The sequence below is a fragment of the Scyliorhinus canicula genome, chromosome 3 (genome assembly GCF_902713615.1).
Source record: "Scyliorhinus canicula chromosome 3, sScyCan1.1, whole genome shotgun sequence".
Taxonomy (NCBI): domain Eukaryota; kingdom Metazoa; phylum Chordata; class Chondrichthyes; order Carcharhiniformes; family Scyliorhinidae; genus Scyliorhinus; species Scyliorhinus canicula.
This window is the reverse complement of record NC_052148.1, coordinates 223557730-223584096: the sequence shown is the minus strand read 5'-3', so window position 1 is coordinate 223584096 and position 26367 is coordinate 223557730. Positions and strand designations below refer to the sequence as shown.

Genomic DNA, 26367 nt, shown 5'->3' with positions numbered 1-26367 from the left:
GCTTTGTCCTCAGGATCGGTCTGGTCTTATGACCAGAAAGTCAGTGGCGGCCCGCACCAATCCTCCATCTGGTGTGGGGTTAGCAGCCACGCAGCGTCAAGGCCCCGGCTTTACCTGCGGATACAGCTGCAGAATGGCCGGATCCGTGGCCGCGCCGTGCAGCATGGCACTGACCGCATGCAGACCCAACCTGCCAAAAACTAGCCCCCCCCCCCCCCCCCCCCGCCCTGTCGCCAGCTTCGGTACCCCGGACCATCACACACCAGTGCCCCAGTCCCTGCTGAAGTCCCGCTTGCCAGTGGAATGGCTCCCCCCACCCCGCAACTGTGGCGGGGCTGGACTCAGTCCGCAGCCACCATGCGAGGTCCCCAAATGGTGTGAGCACACGCGAGCGACGCTGTCGGGGTCTTGGCCCATTGGGTGGGGGGGGGGGGGGGAGCATCGGGGAGCGTCTCAGGTGATGGCCTGAGGCCATCCATACAGCGTGCACCGTACATCAGCGTGGGGACAGAGCATCGCAAAAAACGCACCTTCCCCGATTCTGGCGTAAACGGGGATTCTTTGGCTGATTCGGACTGGAATGCATGTACAATAAACACCGTTGCATATCATTAGTGGGCCCCACTTGGTATTCTCTGGGGCCTCCAGGATTCTCTGCCTCCAATGGGCTGAGCTCCTGGCGGCACAGTTCACTTGTGCTTTTAAACATCGTGAAACCAGCGTTGTGGTTGATGAGGGAGAGAGAGAGAGAGAGGTTGTAGGATACAGGAAGTAACTGTGGGCGGCTGGGCCAGACATTGGCGAGCTGGTTGGGGTGGGGGGCCCTGCCAGGGCCGTGGGCCTGGAGGTTGGAGGGGGTGGAAACAAGCTGAGTGTCCGGGGTGACCCCTACAGGACTGGGGCGGTGCTAAGGCACTGACCGCCATTACCGCGGCCTGCGAGGCAGCCATCTAGCTGCGCAACTACTGACCACCCACCTTGGCCTCTGGTTCTGCAGAGTGACACCACCCCCACCACACCACCCGGTGGGCCAAACAGGACAACACCCACAGTAGCTCCCACGGGGGCAAGAGGCGGGGGCCGCGGAGCATATCACTGGCAAGGGCAGTGCCAGCCAATGGTACCCGTGGCATCAGGGACAGGCACCAGGACCAGAGGCCCCCATGGTGCCAGCCGCCGAAGGGGTTTATGCGGGTGCAGAGCCCACAGTGCCATCTGGGGCCACCATGTAACCTGTTAGACCTGGTTGGGCACGAGGCAACACATCATGCTAACAAGCCAGCCTTTCACCCCTGCAGACAATGCATATTGGGATTCAAACAGCAATGGTGGCCTTCGTGCTAGTCGCCGCTGCCCTGGGGGATGCCCTGCAGCTGTACGAGCGGGCACTGCTCGAGGAGGAGGAGGAATCTGCAGCAGCAAAACGTGCAACAGCGGAGCATGCTGCAGAGGGACAGACGGCAGCCACCCAGGATGGAGAGCCAGTGGTCCAACAAGCTGAGGAGGAGGTGTCAAAGAGGTACCGCGTGAGGCCTCGCGTGTACCGGCACCGCCTGTTATTCGAGGATCTGCTGGACTGGGCATGCCAAAGAATCCGGCTGAGCAGAGAGGTAGTGCAATATATCTGCCAGGTGACACTCCTGGCACCGCAGAGATATGGGCGAGGACACCCTTCCAATGTCACCCACCCGAGGTAACAGTTACCCTGAACCTTTTTCGCCACGGGATCCTTCCAGGCACCAAATGCTGTCTTGCCCGGGACCTCAGATCTTGGTGCACAGGTGCATCCATGCCATCACGGACGCCGTATTTGACCAGGCAGATCAATACATCTATTTCAGTGTTGACCGAGCCCACCAGGATGCGTGTGCAGCGGGGTTCACCACCATCGACAGGATGCCCCGGATAATGTCTCCCTATGAGCACCTGCAGATGACAGTCCGCTCTACAGCAACTGAAAGGGGTTGGTGAACACGCAGCTGATATGCATCATTCACCTCTGCACCCAATACCCGGGCAGTGTGCACAGCGCCTTCATCCTGGCACACTAGATGATTCATGTTTGAGACGCCCCCCTGGCTGGGAGGTTGGCTCCTGGGCGACAGGGGGGTATCTACTCCGGTTGTGGCTGATGACACCTATCCAGAGGCCACAGACCGATGCGGAGACCTGCTCCAACAACGTCCACGTAGCAACCAGGGGCGTGATCGAGTGGTTTCACTCGAGTGGCTTCAGCCTCCTGAAGATGCGGTTCAGGTGCCTGGACCACTCTGGAGGGGCCCTCCAGTCTGACACTGAGAGGATCGCCCGAAACGTGGTGGTCTGTTGCGTCCTCCACAGCATCGTGCAACAGAGGGGCAATGTGCTGGAGGAGGACGTGGAACACCACGCCTCATCCACAGAACAGGATGCGGAGGAGGGGGAGGCTGTGTAGGACAACGGGTCCAGGCAGGCACAGAGGCCGCACGATGTGTGCGCCAGGGCCAACGTACACGGGACGGTGTGATCACCACTAGGTTCACCGACTAGAGGGACTTGCCAGGGGCACGGAAACCGCATCCCACCCCCACAACCTCCCCCTGCCTGCAACCCCTTTGTGATATACACCTGCCGTACTACAGGTTGCGAACCCTGGGTTGACAGTAACAGTGGGTCATTAGTGACCCTGGTGCTCCACATCGTCTGACAATGTCTGACTCCGGCCCACTTTCCGCCATCCACCTGGGTGATCCCTGCATGTGAACCGGCCATTCCATCACACGGACCCATTAATTCCCTGGGGTGACGGTGGTGGGAACGGTCGGAGGGGGAGCCTGGGCCACCGACAACATCACACCATTCCCACCCCCCAACACCTTTGGCCAGCCCAGACCAGTCCATCCCTCATACCCACCGGACAGAGCACTGAGACATGTTCTAACAGTTTTAACAGGTGTTTCATGTGAACAAATATTTATGTGTGCCCTAGCCCCTATAACTGGTGTCTAACTTTCTGGCCTCACAGGCCCTACCACTATGGCTTTGTGGTTCCCTAGACAGTACAGCAGGAGTGGAGGTGGACTGCTGACCCCTTCCCTGCGACTAGGGTCCCCATTGGCACACATTTCCTATGGGGGCCTGGCAGCTGCTCTGGCGTCCCGGGTGGCGTGGTGCCGCCCTGTTCTGCCCGCTGCCCACCAGAGATGGGCGGAGGGGGGGAGGGGGAGGGGGGGAGGGAGTCCAAGATGCGGCGCTGTTCTGGACCCCCCCCCGCAGGAGTCACCGCAGGGGCCCCAGCACCTCCTCCTCCCTTGGGGTGCCCGATTGCCCCCGGGCTTCTCCATGGGATGGTGGTATGAGCGGAGCCAAAATCCAAGGTCACCCTGCCACCTGGGGCTGTCAGTCCTGGATGCCCGCATTGGTATCGACCAGGGTCTGCGACGCTGGCCAGCACCTGGGCAATGGCGCCAATGCTCTCAGCCATGGCCTGCTGAGACTGGGCCACACTGAGTAGCGCTGTTGCAAGCTGCAGCTGGCTCTGGCACATGGCTGCCTGTGAGTTGGCAGCCCTGTCCTGGGCCATGGCCCCCGCCTGCACAGGTATCCCCAGGCCTTGCATAAGCTGACCCATGTCCGACTCCGCCGCCCCCCATAGCCTCCACCAAGGACACCACCCGTGCGGTTTCAGCCTGGGTGGCACTCATGTCCAGCACCACTCCCTGCCCCTGGTTGGACTCCTCCACCTGCCTCTGTATGTGCTGGAAGCTGGCCGTCATCCCCTTCTCTGGTCCCTGGGTCTCTGACTGCATCTGAACTAGGGGTGTGAGTGGATATTCCAGGAACCCGGGACCCGTCTGGGCGGCAGCTGGCTGCTGGGGCCGGGCTGTTCTCCGACCGTCCGGCCCCTCAGCTGCTCCTACCTCCACCTGCTGTACCGGAGCGGCTGTGTGGTGCGCACCAGTGAGTGTCGCAGAAGCGTTCCCAGTTAGGAGCCCAACCGAGGTGATAGTCTCTGACGTGGTGGAAGGTGTAGGAGACAGCAGTGACAGAAAGTCTTTGAAATCATCGGACCTGAAGTCCGGGGTTTCCTGTGTTGTGTTGTGTGTCTGTCCTCTGTGTCTTGGTCCCCTGTGTCATGGTGTGTTGTGTGTCTGTCCCCTGTGTGACGGTCCCCTGTGTTTCTGTCCCCTGGGTTGTGGTGTCCTGGCTCTTCTCGGGCGGACGGCTGTTGTTACGGCTGCCGTCCCCGTCGGTGCTTGGGTGCTTGGGGGACACCGGCCCTGGCACTGGCTGGGGGCGCCAGATGGTCCGGGACCAGCGCCAGCTGGTGCTACAAGACACAAGACGGCATGTATGGTTAGACAGACAGACGGGGATGAGACATGCGGTGGTGACGGGATGGGGTGAGGGGGTTGGGGATGGTGGGAGTGGGCACACGTGTTGTGAGGGGCCTCATACCAGGCAGGGGGTTCTCACTTGGTGGCGCGCCTCCAACCCCCGCATCGGCGTCCTCCCACTCCTCCAGTCCGCCAACAATGTCCAGTGCCCTCCGCTCGGGCACAGTGAGGGGATGTAGTTCTGGTGGTCTTCCTCCAGTCTTCTCCCGCTCCCAGCCGTTATGCACAGTCTTCCCCTGGGGGGGGGGGGGGCAGTCACGTGTGTGGGTGGGGGGGGGGGGGGGCAGTCACGTCTGTGTGTGTGTGTGGGTGGAGGGGGCGGTCACGTGTATGTGTGTGGGGGTGGGGGGGGGCTGGCGGTCGCGTGTGTGTGTGTGTGGTAGGGTAGGGTGGTTGGTGCCAGGGGCACAGTGCTGGGTACTCACCGTCTGCCCTAAGGAGGTGTTGCAGCTTCCTTCGACATTGGTCTGCGGTCCTGGCCACCGCCCCAACGGCTTCGGCCACCTCTGCCCACGTATGCCGAATGATGGCCCTTGCTGTCCTGCGTCCCGGCCCGGGGTACAACACCAGCCTTCTCTCCTCCACGGCGTCCAGGAGGGTGTCCAACTCGCCGTCCTTAAATCGCGGAGCTGCTCTTCTGGCAGCCATCTTGCCTGCGACGCTGAGCGTGTGGGGGAGGGGGGGGGGGGGAATGTTTATGAGCAGCCGCGGTGCCACATCAATGACAGACCCGGCGGATCGGCAGCCACTCCCTCGGGCACTTCACGTTCCACCCACGCCAGCCCCTTGTGGGTTGTTGAACAGCTCCGCCTGTGGGCCCGATGACGCCATCGTGAATCTCCACGGTTTTCATGACGGCGTCAACACTTAGCCCCATTTTCGGAGAATCCAGCCCACTGTCTGGGAAACCAGACAGTCCGCCCCAGCGTCACTTTTTTGGAGCTTGGGGAGATTGTCACTGAAATCTCCCAGATTTTGAATTTTGTCTGGAGTGGGAAGGTATAGAACATAGAACAGTACAGCACAGAACAGGCCCCTCGGCCCTCGATGTTGTGCCGAGCAATGATCACCCTACTCAAACCCACGTATCCACCCTATACTCGTAACCCAACCCCCCCCCCCCCCCCCACCTAACCTTACTTTTTAGGACACTACGGGCAATTTAGCATGGCCAATCCACCTAACCCGCACATCTTTGGACTGTGGGAGGAAACCGGAGCACCCGGAGGAAACCTACGCACACACGGGGAGGACGTGCAGACTCCGCACAGACAGTGACCCAGCCGGGAACTGAACCTGGGACCCTGGCGCTGTGAAGCCACAGTGTTATCCACTTGCGCTAGCGTGCTGCAATGCAACTTGGAGATGGTACACACTAATAAGGATAGTTGGGAGAAATGGGGCAATTAAAAGAGAAAATGGCAGTGACAGAACTGAGCTATTGGTCTGAAAGGGATGCAGTTGGGAACCAGACAGTCTTGGCACCGCAGGTCCAGAATAAAAAACAGTAAAACGGCAAATTAAGCATCCCGGCCTGAAGTTTCAACTGAGCTTTCTTGTGCCTCAGATCTTATGGATCACAACCGACCCCGCAACGACCAATTGCTCTTCAATACCTGTGTGCAAAAATTGCAGTTTCCTCCAGCCAGCAGTTTATCCATTTCTATTCTTCTGAAACCTTGGAAAGATGACCCTTCTTCTGCAGCTATAGTACTCTGTCTTCGGAAATGGACAATTCTGTGCCGAATGTTGGCCAAAAGAGCCGATGACCGCTTATTAGTACCTCTGCTACCACTAACTGCTGTCATGAGTGCTTTTTGCTTACTGTGTTTCAGCTTATTTATTTCAGCACAAATAAATGGCAGTTGTTATCTTTGATGTCTCTTGAGTTACATTCCACCATGTTGATGCACAATGTTCTTTGGCAAGCTATTTCAAAAGTTAACAGAGGCAATGCCAGTGATTTAATGTGAGTACATTCATTTTTTAAACCACCCATAAATCTGTTCCGGAATGCACGCTCTCATAATTCTCCAAAATTACATTGGGAGGACAGATTTTTTTCAAAACCATAATAACGGGCGCGATTCAGCGGCCTCGTCGCACCCGACGTGGTATCAGGACAAGGCCACTGAATCTCACGAGACCACTCGTGAGATTTGCGATGTTCGAAACTATGGGTTTGGAAGCAGGAATGAGTTGTCACGATCTATATTGAACCCTCACTGGGCCGTACAGCTCATTTAAATACACATTTGCCGGAACTGCCAGGGTGCTCGGCTGGCAATGCCAGAGCTTGAGTCCGGAGGGGTCTTACCAGATAGAGGTACGGGGGCCTCCCCACAGTTGGGAAGATGGGAAGATGGGGGGGGGGGGGGGGTCCTGAAAGTGTGAGGGAAAGATTGGGGTAGCCAGTGGCATTGACTGGGTGGAGCTGAGCTCTGCCTCTGCTTTTACTTTCTTTTTTGAGCTGGCAGCTGCAATGTGTCTTAATTTCGTTTTCATTCAAACAAGAAGCTTTATATCTCTCTCTCTCGCTAAAGAATGTCTCCAGATCACTTGATGATTTCAAAGTAATACCTGTTTCTGTAAGGGATGCAAACCTACTGTCTTTGTTAAAAGGGTTTTTTGACTTATGGATGTTGTTTGGAAAGTTATTGAGGGTTATAGAACATAGAACATACAGTGCAGAAGGAGGCCATTCAGCCCATCGAGTCTGCACCGACCCTCACTGCCACACTATCCCCGTAACCCTATAACCCCTCTTAACCTTTTTGGTCACTGAGGGTAATTTATCATGGCCAATCCATCTAACCTGCACGTCTTTGGACTGTGGGAGGAAACTCAGGCAGACACGGGGAGAACGTGCAAACTCTGCACAGACAGTGACCCAACGGGGAATCGAAACTGGGGCCTGGCGCTGTGAAGCCACAGTGCTCCACTTGTACTACCGTGCTGCCCTAATTTATAGAGTATTGTATCTGGGGGATTATCAGTGTTGATAGTTTACTGCGTGTTTTTAAAATGTTAACTAGATTCATAGAATAAACCTTGTCTTTGTTTAAAAACACTTTTAGATCTCTTTTGCATCCCACCTGTAAAGTGGGCCCTTGTGCTCCCCATAACCAAAATCTGTTCAAAGTTGTGGGCCAGGTGAACTCCATGATATACTTTGCTGTGCTCTAAACCCTGGCCCATAATACCAGACAAAATGGCATTCAATCTGCGTGGAGCCTTTCCTCATCAGCAGGAAATCCCTCCTGGTGTGGCCCCAGCGGAGAAATACTTCCCCAGGCCAAACAAAAACTGCAAAGTGCTACAGCCGCCCAGAAACACCCCAATTTGCGCTCGAAACCGAACACAGAAATTCTTCGGGTAAATCACGCCCAAAATCTCCATCACTGAACAGGGGCGGGATTCTCTGAAAATGGAGCTAAGTCCCCAAGCTGACAGGAAAACCGGCGCCAACCAGTCCAGCGTCAACAGCCCCCGAAAATGAGGAATTCTCCAACCTTTCGGAGGCTTGGATGATGCTGGAGTGGTTGGCGCCGCTCTAGCCCGCGCCGAATGGCTGGCGCGAGTTTGCGCATGCGCGGAACAGCAAGCATGATCTCGCGTATGCGCAGACAGGCTGGCGTATTTATGTGCATGCGCAGACCGGCGGTGTATTTCCACGCATGCGCGGGGTTCCCTTCTACCCAGCCCCCGGGTAATATGGCAGAGCCCTACAGGGGCCCGGCGCGGAGGAAAGAAGGCCCCCCCCCACGGAACCAGCCCGCCCTTAGATCGGTAGGTCCCGATTACGGGCCAGGCCATTGTGGGGGCCCCCCCTGGGGTCGGATCCCCCCACGCACTCCCCCCAGGACCGCCCCCGCACACTTACCTGCCAGGTCCCGACGTGCGTGAGGTGAGTAATTCACGCCGGTGGGACTGGTCAAAACTTTACGGCCACTCGGTCCATCGGGGCCCGGAGAATCGCCGAGGGAGCCGCTGTCATTGGCCCCCGACCGGCGTGGCGGGAATCCTGCCGGCCCCCGAAAAGGTGCCGGAGAATAGGGCAGCCGGCAGCAGGGCGGGATTCGCGCCTCCCCCCGGGATTCTCCTAGCCTGCTTCAATCAGATTTTATCGCCATTTTCCTGACTGCTTGATTAACAGCTGGAGTATCAGGGACATTGAGGACATTATCAGCAGTGAAAAACACTCTTGAATAGCTCCGCACTTGAACCAAAAGACTCCCAGTTACAGCTGTGCTCTCCCAGTTCACCCAATAATATTGATTCATGCAGCCATCTTCGAGGGGCAGTCTACCCACATGTAGAAACAGCCTTTTCACAAAGACTGGGTTTTAAAATATTTCTCAGCAAAATAAAATTCCAATTCCTCTACTGGTTTCCAGGAAACTTCTCCAACAAATTAGTTTGGCGAGAGAATCCAAAATTGTATCCTCATCGCCAGACTGTGATAATATTATTTTTAATTTATTTGATAAGTTTTTAAAAATAGAACCAAGAAAAATTATGGCACAGAAAGAGACCATTCAGCCCACCATGTCTGACTGGAGCGACTTCTCATGGGGCTGTGCCTGGGCCTGGCCAAGATGGCTATTAACAGGTCTAAGCAAGGTGGCACAGTGGTTAGCACTGCTGCATCACAGCTCCAGGGTCCCAGGTTTGATTCCCGGCTTGGGTCACTGTCTGTGCAGAGTCTGCATGTTCTACCCGTGTGGACGTGAGTTTCCTCTGGGTGCTCCGGTTTTCTCCCACAGTACAAAGATGTGCCGGTTAGGTGGATTGGCCATGATAAAAATTGCCCTTAGTGTCCAAAAAGGTCAGGTGAGGTTATTGGGCTACAGGGATAGGGGGTGGAGGTGTGGGCTATCCAAAGGCTAGTGCAGATCCGATGGGCTGAATGACCTCCTTCTGCACTGTAAATTCTATGATCACAGCACTGGGACCCCGATTCAATTCCCACTTTGGGTGACTGTCTGTGTGGAGTTTACACATTCTTCCCGTGTACGTGTGGGTTTCCTCCGGGTGCACCGGTTTTCTCCTACAGTCCAAAGATGTGCAGGTAGGTGGGGTTACAGGACTACAGGGATAGGACGAGGAGGTGGTGAGGTTACAGGACTCTCGGGATAGGGTGAGGAGGTGGACCCAGGTAGGGTGCTGTTTTTGAGGGTCAGTGCAAACTTAATAGGCCGAATGGCCTCCTTCTGCATTGTTGTGGTTCTATGGAAGCAGTGGGTGCTTGACCAAGTTGTCCATCCTGACTGCCTCTTCTGTGATTATATCCATGCCGGGCTGTCCTTGGAAAGGAAGTACGTCATGTCCACCACACCGCCTTCCACAACTGGTGATTCCGCAGGGGCTGGAGTGCCTCATCTCTCCTCAGTAAGGGTTGGTTCATTAGTTAATTAATCCATTTCACTGTTGTACTCCGAGTACAAGAAAGACTTCAGGGGTACTGGATGTTGGCAGCTAGGAGGCTGATTATACATATAATGCTGCATTCTGTAAATAAGCCAACTGCCAAGAGAAGGATTTGTGTCTTGCTTCACCCTTCATCTTCTGGACTGGGATCTATTTTACAACAAGTACAAAGTTCAATGTATGCAGCTTCAAGCTGGGCACAGTGGAACATCATTTTGATGTGCAGAATATTATCGTTGTCATGCATACTACAGTGAAAGATGGAATAGATAGGGTAGGATAAAGACCTCCATATTTTGGTGCGGTAGCCAAATCTTAAAAAGGAATTCTTCCATCTTGCAACAACTATAAACAGCTGGACACATAATAACCCAAATGTCGGGCAAAGCAGCACTAAGAACTTTTGGAGTAACGCTCCTTGTTTTTTTTATCTATTGTTACTATGTTTGCAAGCAAAGCAAAGGGACATGGAGTCATTTACAGCACTAAAGTAGGTCATTTGCCCCATCAGGTTCATGCTGGCTTCCAGTAGAGCAGACCAGTCAGTCCCATTCTCCTTCTCTGTTCCTTTTGCCCTGCAAGTTTATTTCTCTCAAGCGACCACCAAATTTTCTTTCGAAATCATTTACTATCATTGCTTTCACCGCGGTCATGGGCAGTGTGTTCCAGGACATAACCACTCGCTGCGTAAAAAGGTTCTTCTTCACATTCTGTCTGAATCTCTCGCCCAAAACCTTAAATCTGTGTCCCCGAGTCCTTGCACAATCAGCTAATGGGGACAAACTTTATTTGTCTACATTTTCATTATTTTGCACACCTCTACCAAATCTGCACTCAGTCTTTATTTCAAGGAGAACAACCCTAGCTTGCCCAGCCTAACATTGTAGCTGAAATCCCCCACCTCTGGAACCACTCTGGTAACTCTCCTCTGTATTCTTTCAAAGACACTGGAGGGAATCGTCTTTTAGTAGCCTAACTGGGCCTAAATAAAAATTCAGAATAACTTATCTGCTTTTGTACTCACAAAAAACAAATCACCTCACAATTTTCTGTACTAAATTCAATTTGCACTACTTCCTAAGTTTTCACTGTTTCTATGCTTGGCACAGGGTCAATTATGGAAGAATATCAGTGGAAGAATGGCCGAGATCTTCCGGTCCCAACAGCAGTGAATGCTGAATCGTTTGCGAAATTGAAGGCCGCAAAAGCACCACAACTACTCGGGAGCCATCTTACACTAGAACTCAGAACTTGCGGTTCAACAGAAATGGCTCGATTGATGCTCCTGCTGGGACCTATCACCATGTGGCTACAGGGATGGTGCAGGAGGGAGGGTTTCAGATACCTGCATAATTGGGGCTCATTCTGGGGTAGATGGGACCTCTACAAACGGGATGGTCTACACCTGGACCAGAGGGGTACCAATATCTGGGGGGGGGGGAAATTTGCTGATGCTCTTTGGAAGGGTTTAAACTAATTCAGCAGGGGGTTGGGAACCTGGATTGTAGCTCCAGTATACAGGAGGTTGAGAGTAGTGAGGTAATGAGTAAGGTTTCAAGGTTGCAGGAGTGTACCAGCAGGCAGGAAGGTGGTTTAAAGTGTGTCTACTTCAACGCCAGGAGCATCCGGAATAAGGTGGGTGAATTTGGAGCATAGGTTGGTACCTGGAACTTCGATGTTGTGGCCATTTCGGAGACATGGCTAGAGCAGGGAGAAGAATGGTTGTTGCAGGTTCCTGGGTTTAGATAGTTCAGTAAGCTCAGGGAAGGTGATAAAAGAGGGGGAGGGGTGGCATTGTTAGTCAAGGACAGTATTACGGTGGCAGAAAGGACGTTTGATGAGGACTCGTCTACTGAGGTAGTATGGGCTGAGGTTAGAAACAGGAAAGGAGAGGTCACCCTGTTGGGTGTTTTCTTTAGGCCTCCGAAAAGTTTCATAGATGTAGAGGAAAGGATTACAAAGATGATTCTGGACAGGAGCGAAAGTAACAGGGTAGTTGTTATGGGGGACTTTAACTTTCCAAATATTGACTGGAAACGCTATAGATCGAGTACTTTAGATGGGTCCGTTTTTGTCCAATATGTGCAGGAGGGTTTCCTGACACAGTATGTAGACAGGCCAACAAGAGGCGAGGCCACATTGGATTTGGTACTGGGTAATGATCCAGGACAGGTGCTAGATTTGGAGGTAGGTGAGCACTTTGGTGATAGTGACCACAACTCAGTTACGTTTACTTTAGCGATGGAAAGGGATAAGTATATACCGCAGGGCAAGAGCTATAGCTGGGGGAAAGGCAATTATGATGCGATGAGGCAAAACTTAGGATGCATAGGATGGGGAAGGAAACTGCAGGGGATGGGGACAATTGAAATGTGGAGCTTGTTCAAGGAACAGCTACTGCGTGTGCTTTATAAGTATGTTCCTGTCAGGCAGGGAAGAAGTGGTCGAGTGAGGGAACCGTGGTTTACTAAAGTAGTTGAATCACTTGTCAAGAGGAAGAAGGAGACTTATGTAAAGATAAGACATGAAGGTTCAGTTAGGGCACTCGAGAGTTACAAGTTAGCTAGGAAGGACCTAAAGAGAGAGCTACGAAAAGCCAGGAGGGGACATGAGAAGTCTTTGGCAGGTAGGATCAAGGATAACCCTAAAGCTTTCTCTAGGTATGTCAGGAATAAAAGAATGACTAGGGTAAGAGTAGGGCCAGTCAAGGACAGTAGTGGGAAGTTGTGCGTGGAGTCCGAGGAGATGGGAGAGGTGCTAAATGAATATTTTCGTCAATATTCATGCAGAAAAAGACAATGTTGTCGAGGATAATACTGAGATACAGGCTACTAGACTAGTAGGGCTTGAGGTTCATAAGGAGGAGATGTTTCCGGAAAGTGTGAAAATAGATAAGTCTCCTGAGCCGGATGGGATTTATCTTAGGATTCGCTGGGAAGCTAGGGAGGAGATTGCTGACCCTTTGGCTTTGATCTTTATGTCGTCATTGTCTACAGGAATAGTGCCAGAAAACTGGAGGATAGCAAATGTTGTCCCCTTGTTCAAGAAGGGGAGTAGAGACAACCCCGGTAACTATAGACCAGTGAGCATTACTTCTGTTGTGGGCAAAGGCTTGGAAAGGTTTATAAGAGGTAGGATTTATAATCATCTAGAAAGGAATAATTTGATCAGGGATAGTCAACACGGTTTTGTGTAGGGTAGGTTGTGCCTCACAAACCTTATTGAGTTCTTTGAGAAGGTGACCAAACAGGTGGACGAGGGTAAAGCAGTTGATGTGGTGTATATGGATCTCAGTAAAGCGTTTGATAATGTTCCCAACGGTAGGCTATTGCGGAAAATATGGAGGCATGGGATTCAGGGTGATTTCGCAGTTTGGACCAGAAATTGGCTCGCTGTAAGAAGACAGAGGGTGGTGGGTGATGGGAAATATTCAGCCTGAAGTTAAGTTACTAGTGGTGTACCACAAGGATCTGTTTTGGGGCCACTGCTGCTTGACATTTTTATAAATGACCTGGAGGAGGGCATAGAAGGATGGGTGAGTAAATTTGCAGATGACACTAAAGTCGGTAGAGTTGTGGACAGTGCGGAAGGATGTTGCAGGTTACAGAGGGACATAGATAAGCTGCAGAGCTGGGCTGAGAGGTGGCAATGGAGTTTAATGCAGAAAAGTGTTAGGTGATTCATTTTGGAAGGAGTAACACGAAGACAGAGTACTGGGCTAATGGTAAGAATCTTGGCAGTGCCTATGAGCAGAGAGATCTCGGTGTCCATGTACATAAATCCCTGAAAGTTGCCACCCAGGTTGATAAGGTTGTTAAGAAGGCTTACGGTGTGTTAACTTTTTTTGGCAGATGGATTGAGTTTCGGAGCCATGAGGTCATTTTGCAGCTGTACAAAGCTCTGGTGCGGCCCCATTTGGAGTATTGCGTGCAGTTCTGGTCGCCGCATTATAGGAAGGATGTGAAGCATTGGAATGGGTGCAGAGGAGATTTACCAGAATGTTGCCTGGTATGAAGGGAAGATCTTATGAGGAAAGGCGGAGGGACTTAAGGCTGTTTTCGTTAGAGAGAAGAAGGTTAAGAGGTGACTTAATTGTGGCATACAAGATGATCAGAGGATTAGATAGGGTTGTCAGTGAGAGCCTTTTTCCTCGGATGGTGATGGCTAGCACAAGGGGGCATAGCTTTAAATTGAGGGGAGATAGATATAGGACAGATGTCAGAGGTAGGTTCTTTACTCAGAGAGTAGTAAGGGCATGGAATAACCTGCCTGCGACAGTAGTGGACTCGCCAACATTAAGGTCATTTAAAGGTCATTGGATAAACATATGGATGATAAGGGAATAGTGAAGGTGGGCTTTAGAGTGGTTTCACAGGTCGGCGCAACATCGAGGGCCGAAGGGCCTGTATTGCGCTGTGATGTTCTATGTAAACTTCACCTGATTGCCCAGTATTTAGCCAGTTATTTACACTGAATTATTTAGGTCTGGTCCTAACAGGTGCAAAGCCAACTCCAAGAACACAGTCCTAAATCAGGAGTGTCAAAGCACTTCCACATTCCCAAAAGCCCAGGCTCCACTCAGTGCCATTTCCTTTGGCACCCAGTGTTCTACCCACCCACCTTCCTCATCTCCAGACCTGCTCCCCTTCTTTATAATAATAATAATAATAATCTTTATTGTCACAAGTAGGCTTACATTAACACTGCAATGAAGTTACTGTGAAAAGCCCCTCGTCGCCACAATCCAGCGTCTGTTCGGGTACACAGAGGGAGAATTTACAATGTCCAAATTACGTATCAGCGCGTCGTTCGGGATTTATAGGAGGAAACCGGAGCAGCTGGAGGAAACCCACGCAGACACAAGGAGAACTTGCAGACTGTGCAAGTGACCCAAGCCGGGAATCGAACCTGGGACCCTGGAGCTGTGAAGCAACAGTGCTACCCACTGTGCTACAGTGCTGCCCTTCTACGCCCCCAGACCCCGCAGCACCCCACACCTCCACCCATAGCCCGGCAAGCTCTGCTTGCCATACTAACACCACTTCCACTCACTGCGCCCCCACTCTGTAAACACCTCTGGCTCAGCTCACTGCCCCTGCTTCCACAACCCCTGCCACCCCAGCTCTGTATAACTCCTCCCTCTGCTCTTCTCCGACACTGAAAGGACTGACAAATCAGGGGTGCAGAGAAGAGGCGGTTTGTCATAGCCAAGAGGGGGGCATTAAGGGAATGTGTGCTGGGCAGTTCTTCGGTGGGGAATGAGGGACATTGAACAGAGCTAGCGAGGGGGAGGAGAGAGGTAAGGAGCTTTCGGGGGAGGGGGGGGAGCTGAAGTGAGGGGAAAAGTCAGGGGTGGGGAGGGAGTTGACCTGAGCTGGGGATGGGGGGGATAGTGAGCAGAGCTGGGGTGATGGCAGGAAGGGATAATGGGGGCTGGAATTAAAAGTTGAATGAAGGAACCCTTATAAACATCTGTAAACATTTAAAAACTGTAAATGCTTAAAAGAGCAGTAAATACTTGAAAACACCTGTTAACACCTGGAAGCACAGGAAAACACCTGGAAGCACATGAAAACACCTGGAAGCACTTAAAGGCAGTTAAAAGCACTTGTAAACATTTGAAAACATGTCAACACTTGTAAACTCTTGTAAATATTGCACCTAACAGAACACAGGTACAGTGCTGAACCTCAAGAGGCATGCCTTCCTCCAATTATGTGGTTTGCAACAACTGCATCTCTAGACTTATCCTCCGGTGTTTGCTCCCTGCTGCAGCTGAGGGAGTAAATCCTAATTGCGCCAGCATAGAAAGGTAACCGTGTACTTTCAAACCAGTACTGATGTGATTGTGGATTCTTGTTCAAATCTCGTCACCATCAGTAACTTAAATAGAGAACTGCAAAGGCGGGTCATTAAAACACATGTCAACAGACAGTCTCTAAATTGCTGGAGCTCTGGATTCTGGCCCCACTCTCGAGACTTATGCAACACATTGAAAGTTAATATTTCAGTCTGGTTCTGAAGTAGAATCTGTTTTCGCTGCTATTTTTGAGGTCTGCTTCACAGATGGACATAAAAGATCCTCTGACACTACTTCAAAGGAAAGCACAGGATTTCTCGGTAGTTACCTGCCCAAAATTCATCCCGGTTTAGCTCAGTTGGCTGGGCAGCTGGTTTGCGATGCAGAAAAAGGCCAATATCGCAGGTTCAATTCCCGAAGCAGCTGAGGTTACTCTCAACCTTGCCCCTCGCCTGAGGTGTGGTGGTCTTCAGGTTAAATCACCACCAGTCAGCTCTCCCCCTCGAAGTGGAAAGCAACCTATAGTCACCTGGGACTATGGCAACCTTATTTTTTTCATCCCTCAACCAACATCATTAAACCACCCAATGTCATCCTTAATACATTCCTGTTTGAAAGAATTTACTATCTGCGAATTGGCTTCCACATTTCCTACAAGACAACAGCAATTAAACTTCAAGACAACTTCATTGACTGTGAAGCTTTTTGAGATATCCTGAGACCATCAAATATCCTATTTGGTACTCATTAGCAGTCATCCATAACTTCTCTGTAAGACATTTCCTCCCGGAATACTTCAGTCAGTGAAATATGATTAATCTTTCTAACATTGCATTTAAATAACTGAAGGCCCACAGTCAGAAGCACTGACACTACTGCAGGAAAACACCAGCATAGGCACATATTCAAAGTGTACAGAGACTGCATGGCAGTAGATCACAAAATATACATGTTAGGCATATACTTGACTAATGGAAAGAATCTAATGACTGATCCCCCAGATTTCTAATTTCATCAATTAAACTTACCAAAGGAACAGTTGCTGATGTGACAAAAACAGAAGATAGCTGTAGCTCTGTCTAATGATTTACTAGGTTAGCCATGTTGAACTTTCTGCCTGAAATGCGCATCAGGATTTTAGAGACTGAGATTAGTAGAGACCAAAGGATTTTTGTGCACAGATAAAAGAGCATTGTGTATTATCTTCTAATGTGCATATGCACAATGTATCTGAAGTGAAAATTTATAAAAGCCTACCCTATTGCATCCTTTAATTGAAAGATTCAAGTTGGAGTCCAAGTTATGGTTCCTACAGGTATGAGATTGTTTAATTGGTGGAACTGCAGCAACTTGTGTTGTTTGCTATGGTTGTCATTGTGGAAGGCAGACTGGGCAGGATGGAAACATTTCATAGAACCATAGAATCATAGAATCCCAATAGTGCAGTAGGAGGGTATTCGGCCCATCAAGTCTGAACCAACCCTCTGAAGGAGTACCCCACCTAGGCCCACTCTCCCACCATAACCATACCTAACCTGCACACCTTTGGACACTCTAGGGTAATTTAGCATGGTCAATCTACGTAACCTGCACATCTTTGGAATTCTACATATGTCTAACAAGCTATCATCCAAAGCTATATTCACTAAGCCACAGAAGATTCTCATGGCTGAAATGGGTGGAAAATATGGGCGGAATTCTCCGGTGCCCCAGCCTCGTGTTTCTCGGCCGCATGGCATTTGCTGGCGATGGGATTATATCCTCGCGCCACTTGTCAATGGGATTTCTCTTTGAAACCACCCCACGCTGCCGCAAAATCTGCTGGCAGGAGTGCGCGGCCAGAGGGTAAAGTGAATCCCAACAACCAGAGAATTCTGGCCCATAGTTTCCTGAAACCCTCACTTAAGAGTTCAAAGTTGATATGCAGCTGCTACATTTGGTGAAGAATTTACACCATTGGCCTCAGTGTTAAGGTACACTTGTGAGGAAGTGATGCACGGGGCTCTGAGGTGGTTGGAAACTGCAACATGGCCTCTTGAATTTTTCCAGCATTTGCACCAACTGGTTTCTGACATCGCAAACAACTGTTAGAAGCTTGCAACTTCTGTCTCCAACTGGTGAACAAGTTGCACAATAATTTTCAGGTGTCAATCCTTTGCTCCAAGCACCGCTGGCATGTAGAATTTGATCGACAAGAACTACGTGCAAAAATGCCATAGCAACCTCAGGCTACTTACATCTATTTTTATCCAGTTATCTCCCTCCTGGAAGTTCCTGAAGGAATACTGTGAAATTTCACATAATTGTGGGGTTTTTCATTCAACCACATTTGCACCATTTTTTAAAGAAACAACGGGCTGATGATAACCCAGGAAACCTTCTCGCCTGTTTGTAATCAAGGACACAAGTGACTTAAATTACCCCGGCAACATTTACCCAAGACTTCATGATGGAAAATGACAACAGAGCTGAAAAAGATGTTTTTTAATATTTCTGAGTGAAGACAGACGCCCCTTAAAATGGTCACCATCCGGGCAGCACGGTGGCGCTGTGGTTAGCACTCCTGCCTCACGGCGCCGAGGTCCCAGGTTCGATCCCGGCTCTGGGTCACTGTCTGTGCGGAGTTTGCACATTCTCCCCATGTCTGCGTGGGTTTCGTCCCCACAACCCAAAAGATGTGCGGGGTAGATGGATTGGCCGTGCTAAATTGTCCCTTAATTGAAAAAAATGAATTGCTACCCACTGCACCACTGTGCTGCCCTCTCTTCCTGCATCATGTGGTAAAGCTGTGCGATATTGTGGAGGGGAATACCTGAAACCAGGGAATACCTGAAACTACTGGCCATCATTACTTGGGAAGCACCTACTTTTAAAGAAAAGCACAAAGACTCATTTTGACACCAGAGAGGAAAACGAAAAGACAACGTACGATGGACACGGATGCTGCTTCTTCTTCGCCTTCGCTTTCTTTGAAGACTTATCGCTGGACAAGCCTAGTTCAATCCAAAAGCAGAAGATAACGAAGAGGAGGGATTTCTTGATCAGCTCCATTCCTGAACGGATTGGTCTGGAACAATCCTAATCTGGAACAGGGGGTGAAACAAATGTCAGTCAATGCTCATCCTTTTCAGGAACTCCATTTTGCGAATGACAACACAGGGAAATACTAAACAGATGAAACATGTGTACATGGGTCCACGTCAGAGCGTGTGCACAAGACCGATGGGCCAACACGACGGTCCATCAGCTCCGGGCAGCAACGTTAAAGAGTTGCCACACACATACCACGACTGGATAGGAAATCTTCGGAGCGCATTCATTATTTGAAAAAGGAAAAAAAAGTCCCGGTTGAACCATCACCGATACCGTGAACCTGTCCAGTCTTTTTCTCCCCAGGAAAACATTTCTCTTCCAAAATTCAAAGATTTTAAAAGCAAGATAAATACGCGACGTCTGATGTGTTTAATTTATCGTTGACGGAGCACATTACACATGAATGACATGACATTGCAGGTCGATGGGGAAGCGCATTATAGTCGTACCTGCGGCGGAGGCGGGCTGCATCCTTCGACACAAATTCCAGCCGCTTCTGTAAACAATAAACCGCCCCCCACTCCCTCCCCTCAGAACATCAAGCTGCAGCCGGCCGGAGCCTGGAGGCTATGGGCATCGGGACCAGCACAACATGAAGCAACAAATACCAAGGGCGATGGCGCCTTGAACACACACACAGCAGCTCCTCACACATCAGTCGCAGGCACATCTGGGGGGGGGGGGGGGGGGATGGGGAATATATATATATATAAACAATCTGACTGTTCCTATACTCACCGTGAACGGTGGTGCAATTCTTTTTTCCCCTCCTCACAAAAAAAAGCCGAGATCTGAAGAGTCCCCCGGAATGTGCCTTGTGCTTCTTATCCATCAGCGACTGAGCGCTCGACTTTGACCGCTCCGGTAAAGCGGGCGAGCTGCATGCAGCCTTCACTGCCCTGACCTCAATCCTCCCACTGCATCTTCAATCCGCCGCACCATTGACACGCCGGCTGGTATTATTTTGTTGTTTTTGTGTGTGTGTGTGTGTGTGTGTGGATGATACTGTTTCTCAAGATGGAGGAGCAATGTGTGTGCACCTGCTACATGCGCAGTAGTCCCGACACATCAGGGGAAACGGGCAACGCTGCTGCTCATTTTGCAGTCCGGATCATCGATCGGCCCTTCCTTTGCCCTGAACCCAAGGGGTTTTGCAAAACTTTAAACGGCGTGGTCAAATGGTGATCAGCGGTGTCGTTTGATGTTCTTCCGGCATTACTCTTCCTTGGGTCCTTTCCCTCACCATTAATCTGTCCCCTTACACCAATTCTTGATCTGAATAACAAAAGCCAATCTGACATGACTACATTAAACACTGCATTCGAGTAAATAGTTGTCTCTCGAACACAGGGCTGTGCTTCTCAGGAGTGCTTGCAACAGTGTCAGAGAGAATTAGCTGTTTCAAGCTTCTGGCACTACTATCATTGAACCCTTGTTGCACCCTGCATGACTGCCAGACAGAAGGTCTCGTGACCCTGGGCCTTATCTTTGATGTAAAGTATCAATATTGTTCCCCACAATATTTTGTTTCCACCACTTCTTTTGGCAAGATATATGGAAGGTGAAATTGGATGTTCTTTGGTCCTGTCTTACTCAGGCCTCCTACATCACCTTTTTCTTCTGGATATTGAGGTCTGTATCAATGCCATTTCCAGTTCTAGCCCAACTGGGGAAAAATCATTCACTTCACTTCCCATTTCCATTCTTCCCTTGCCCTCAATTTCTACATTTCCAATTCTTCCCTTCCTCAACTTCTCTGTCCCTATTTCTGGACATTCACTGTTGATTCATGTCCACTATAAAAACCATTTTCTTCCACAGATATCTTGACTTCAATTCCTCATGCCGAGTTTCTGTAAAGACTCAATTCCATTCTCTCTGTTTCTGCATCTCTGCCTCATATGTTCAGGCAATGCCACATTTCCTTTTCATTAATGGATTATCGGCATCGTTTGCTATGCCAGATTTCTTGTCCATGTCTAATGGTCCTTAAAAAGGTGGTGGTGAACTGCCTTCTTGAACCCCTGCAGTCCATCTGTGGATGGTGTTTCCACAGTGCTGTTAGATAGGGAGAAACATGATTGTGACAATGGAAAAACGGTGATAAAATTGAAAATCAGGTGTTTCCATTGTTCCCTTGTTCTTCTAGGTGGTAGAGATTGTGCATTTGGAAGGTGCTGTTGAAGACGTCATGGCAAGTTACTGCCGTGCATCTTGTTGGTGGTACACACTTTTGCCATTTGCCAAATGTGGAGGGAGTGAATTTTTAAGGTAGAGAGGTTGTTCAGAAATGGGTTGTTTTGTCCTGGATTGTGTAAAATTTCTTGAGTGTTATAAGCTGCGCAAATCCAGGCAAGTGGAGACTATTCTATCATACTCCTAATTTGGTCGATGATGGAAAAGCTCAGGATGTGGTTCCTCATTTCAGAATTCCCAAGCTCTGACCTGCCATGGTATTTGTATAGCTAGGCTTGTTTCTGGTGAATGGTGACCCCTAGGATGGTAATGGTGAGGAATTCAGAGATGATAATGCTGGTGTACATCAAGGACACATGGCTAGGTTCTCTCTTGTTGGAGATGATCATTGTCTGGTATTTATGTACCTCATGAGCCACTCAACAGCCTAAACCTGAATGTTGGCCAAGTTTTGCTGCGTGTGGGCTTGACTGTTTTGTTATCTGAAGAGCTGCCTATGGAATTATATAATGTGCAACCATCATTGAACACCTCCACTTATGTCCTATCCTTATGATAGGAGGAAGGTCATTGATGAAGCAGCTGAAGGTGGTTCGGCCTAGGACAGTACCCTGAGGAACTCCTGCAGTGATGTCCTAAAGCTGGCATGGTTTTCCTCCAACAATCACAACCATCCTCCTTTATTCCAGGTATGACTCCAGCCAGTGGAGAATATTCCTCCTGATTACCATTGATTTCAATTTGCTGGGGCTCCTTGATGCCACACTCAGTCAGCTGCTACCATTGATGTCACTCTCATCTCTTCTCTTGAATTCAGCTCTTTTCTTCACATCTGAACCAAGGCTGTAATGAGATCTGGATCCGAGTATTCCTGTTGGAACACAAACAAACTATCAGTGAGCAGGTTATTTAAGAATAGTTATAAATGGCTGATAATCAGTTTCAACACTTACATGACAACATGAAGTCATGAAATTTCTGACAAGTGAAGACAAGGGCAAGGAACTCCTTCTCGATTTGGGCATAACGTGTCTCGGTGTCAAGTCTTTGATGCGAACGATACTGGTTTGCCATTCTGGATGCAGATTGCACCAAGTTCATGCTTGGAGGCACCTGCTGAGAAAGAGTACAGGAGCTCAAACATTGAAATATTATAGCACCGGAGGAACTGAGAGTACCTCTTGAGCTGGGTTAACACAACGGTGTTCCTGCCAACACCATTCAACATCTTGGTGGAGCAGCTGGTGAAGGGGTACGATAACCTCACTGTAGCAAGGACTGAACTATGAATGATAATTTATCACATCGTTTATTTATTTAAACAAATATTTAGAGTACACAATTAATTTTTTACAATTAAGGGGCAATTTAGCGTGGCTAATCCACCTACCCTGCACATCTTTGGGTTGTGGGGGTGAAACCCACGCAAACTGGGGAGAATGCGCAAACTCTACACAGACAATAACCCAGAGCCGGGATTGAACCTGGGACCTCGGCACCGTGAGGCGGCAATGCTAACCACTGCACCACCGTGTTGCCCTAATTTCTCATATCAAAGAAACGTTGCAAGGTGTTCTAGGGAATGGCCATCTGTTGTATAACCGTTGCTTTGTCTGGATCTCGCTACACCATCGGCTATAAGCAAATGACCCACATAAGTACCCTGAATGACCTTGAGTCTGCATTTAGCAGGGCTGAGGTTTAACTGTATTGTCCTGATTCTGTCAAGCATGAAAAGTAGACACGCATCATGTTCTTACATTATATGACCCCAGACCAGGATGTCATTGACGATGATTCTGCTGTGTTGTCCTGCAAAGAGCAGCTCCATACATTGTTGGAAGACCTTGCTGCCAGTGGAAATTCCATAGCCATATCTGCATACCAGAGACATGAATGTGTGAGTTTCAAAAATTCTTCATCCAGAAGGTTTGCCAGAACCCACTGTTCACATCCAAGATGGTGAAGACATGACCTGTTCTACTGGCTTCATGGTGTGTTGAGGTCTGAGCAGTGGCTTATTCAGATGCACTAAGTCAATACAGACCGTGACTTTTTTTTTACTGCAGCCACCATTGCCAAAACCCATTCTCTGTCCTCATCCTTGGGGCTATTACGTCCAGTGTTGTCATGCAGTCCAGGTCATCGATTACTTTCTGCCTCCTCAGTAGGGGTCTCTTCCCAGAGCATAGAGCTCAATCGTAGCACAGTGGTTAGCACTGTGGCTTCACAGCACCAGGGACCCCGGTTCGATTCCCGGCTTGGGTCACTGTCTGTGCGGAGTCTACATGTTCTCTCCGTGTCTAAGTGGGTTTCCTCCGGGTACTCCAATTTCCTCCCACAAGTCCCGAAAGACGTGCTGTTAGGTGAATTGGATATTCTGAATTCTCCCTCTGTATACCCAAAGAGGTGGTGGAGGGTGGCGACTAGGGGATTTTCAGAGTAATTTAATTGCAGTGTTAATGTAAGCCTACTTGTGACACTAATAAAGATTTATTATTATTATTAGAATCAATTTATCTTGTCTCATGTGATATAGTATAGGTAGCTTCCCAATGATGTTGCAGTTGAATGAGTCTTTATGTTCCATCATTTCTGGAGCCTGTGCTGCAGAGTATGTATATCTGGACCAAGGTGGATTAACCCCAGTGTGATGCTGTCCCGAAGACCCAAAGGTGGCTTCACATTTTGGTCAACGACATGAAACTGAAAACTGCCCGCTGTGCAGTGGAGAGTGACCACGGTGCAGTGGGCCGTTTGTCAGCCATATGTCATGAGGTCCACTTGAGTGTTGGGATTTGGTGCACTATATGGGTCGATTCCCACAACAACTGCCTGGGCAGGACATTACAATTTGCTCCTATGTCGATCTTTACTTTTAGTTTTGCCTTGCTAGAGGCATTGTTTAATGTGGTGAAAGCCACACCCTTCTCCATCAGGAAGGTTGGGAAGACCTGCCTTGCAAAGTCCTGAACCTGAATGTACCTAAACCCTTCCCCCTGTGCCAACCCATACTTCTCTCCCAACTCCTCTAGGCTTGCAAATCACCCCTGCAAGGAACAAATCCTTCATTTCCATAATCCCCCTCTCATCCCACCTCTGAAACCTCGCATCCACCCTCTCTGGCTCAAACCCATGATTCCCCCTCATCAGCATTCCCTCTGACCTGACCTCAAACTTAAAATGCTGCATAAACTGCCTCCAAATCTTCAATGTGGCCACCACCACCCTGCTCACCGAATACTTTCCTGGAGCCATCAGAAGCGGTGCCATTGCCAGCTCCCGCAACTCCAATCCCCTAAACAAGCCCACCTCCACCTTTACAAACAAAACTTCCCAATCTTGCTCCAACCCCACACCATCTCCCCATTCGCCATCCAATAATAGTACTCCTAGTTTCGAAGATCTAGATCAACTTGTCCACCCCCCTGAAGGACTTTGATAAAAAGACTGCAGACGCTAAAATTAAAACAAGAATCACAGCAAATCATTAATTTTAACGGCGTGCACCCGGCCCGCCAATGACAGAGGGAGGTTGTGCCACCTTGTCAGATCGGCCTTCGCCCTCCACACCAAACGAGTGAAATTATATTTTCGGAGCCCTCCCCATTCTCGGCCACCTGCACCCCTAAGTACCTGAAGTGGGTTGCCAGCAAACAGATTGGCAACACCCCCACCCCCATCCCTACTCCAGTGGGGGGACCGTAAAATACTCGTTCTTGCCTAAATTCAATTTATACCCCAAGAACGTCCCGAATCTCTGGAGCAGATCCATTATACTCCCCCCCCCCCCCCCCCCCCCCCCCGCCACGTGCTCAGTTCGACATATTCAACAGCAGATCATCGGCGTATAAGGACACCCTATCTTCCTCCCCACCAAGCTATCCTATCCTACAGCCCCAAGCTCCTTAGTGCAATGGCCAAGAGTTCTCTAGCCAATGCAAACAACAGGGGAGACACAGGCACCCCTGTCCCGTACCCTGGTGTCGTGCAAAGTACCCTGAATTCAAGCTGTTGGTGTGAACACTCGCCTTCAGCTCCTATACAATAGCCGTACACACACCATGAACCTTGGCCCAATTCCACATCTCTCCAATACAGCTATCAAGTAACCCCACTCTACCCGAACAAACGCCTTCTCTGCATTCAGTGCCGCCACCACCTCTGTCTCCTTTCCCTCCGCTGGGGACAGGATCACATTCAGCAACCTACTCATGTTCGAATACATCTGCCTTCCCTTGACAAATCCCATATGGTCCTCCCCAATCACCTTCAGGAGACATCCCTCCAGCCTCACCACCAAAACCTTTGCCAATATCTCGGCATCTTCATTGAGTAGGAATATGGGCCTGTACAACCCATTCTCCACTGGATCCTTATCCTTCTTTAGCAGCAACAAAATAGAAACTTGCCCCATTGTTTGCGGCATGACACCCCTACCTATTGCATCCTCAAACATTCCCATTATCAGCGGCGCCAACTTGTCCTGAAATTTCTTATAAAATTCAACTGGCACCACCACCTTCCCTGTCTGCATTATCCCAATCGCCTCCTTCATGTTCTGTTCCCCCACTGACCCCTCCAACCCTACTCTATCCTCCTCTCCCAGCCTCGGATACTCCATCCCTTCCAGGAACTCCCTCATCCTCCCGCTCTTCCCTCGGTGGCTCCGCCCAATATTGATCCTTATAAAACTCCTCGAATACTGTATTGATCTGCTCCGTGATCACCACCAGCTCCCCCGTCTTGATCCGTACCTGAACTATCCCCCTTGCCACCGCCCCCATCCGGAGCTGCCGGCCAGCAGACATCCTGCCTTCTCCCCGTGCTTGTAGGCCACCCACCTCACTCTTCTCTTTTTAAAATAAATTTAGGGTGCCAATTCATTTTTTCCAATTAAGGGGCAATTTAGCGTGGCTAATCCACCTAGCCTGCATATGTTTGGGTTGTGGGGGCGAAACCAACGCAATCACGGGTGAAGCATATGGAGTGTCGGACTACTCAGTAGAGAAGATGCGTGGAGAGATCTGTTCAGTCCATAAGAGAGGCATTGAGGAGTCTGGTAACAGTGGGGAAGAAGCTGTTTTTGAACCTGTTAGTGTGTGTTCTCAGACTTTTGTATCTGCTGCCCAATGGAAGAGGTTGGAAGAGAGAATAACCCGTGTGGGAAGGGTCTTTAATTATGCTGCCTGCTTTCCAAAGGCAATGGGAGGTGTAGACAGAGTCAATGGATGGGAGGCGTTTTGCGTGATGGACAGGGCTGTGTTTACAACTCTCTGGTTTCTTACAGTCTTGGGCCGAACAGTTGCCATACCAGGCTGTAATGCAGCCAGATAGGATGCTTTTTAACCTGAAATCTTTTCCTGGATTTCTTTGATGATTTTTGGTGCCAGGCCCTTGCTCATTGCAGAGCTTCCAAGTCCATTGCCTGTTTTTGCATTTATTTCTCTGACCAGAAATTATGTTTGTCAT

At 49.9% G+C, this 26367-nt stretch overlaps 1 protein-coding gene across 2 annotated transcripts in view; it reads right to left on the bottom strand.

Annotated features, from left to right (window-relative positions):
- The window catches only part of glrbb (glycine receptor, beta b), a 258440-nt gene extending 238366 nt beyond the window's left edge, over positions 1–20074 (bottom strand). The window contains exons 1-2 of one of the 2 annotated variants that reach the window (XM_038792295.1): positions 19438–20074; positions 18536–18689 (exon numbers count right to left, since the gene is read on the bottom strand). In XM_038792295.1, the coding sequence (XP_038648223.1) occupies positions 18536–18657 (122 nt within the window). In that variant the 5' untranslated portion in view covers positions 18658–18689; positions 19438–20074. Of the gene's footprint in view, positions 1–18535; positions 18690–19148; positions 19317–19437 lie in introns of those variants that run through there. The other variant, XM_038792294.1, reaches the window with a different exon arrangement.
- Between the last annotated feature and the right edge of the window lie 6293 nt (positions 20075–26367).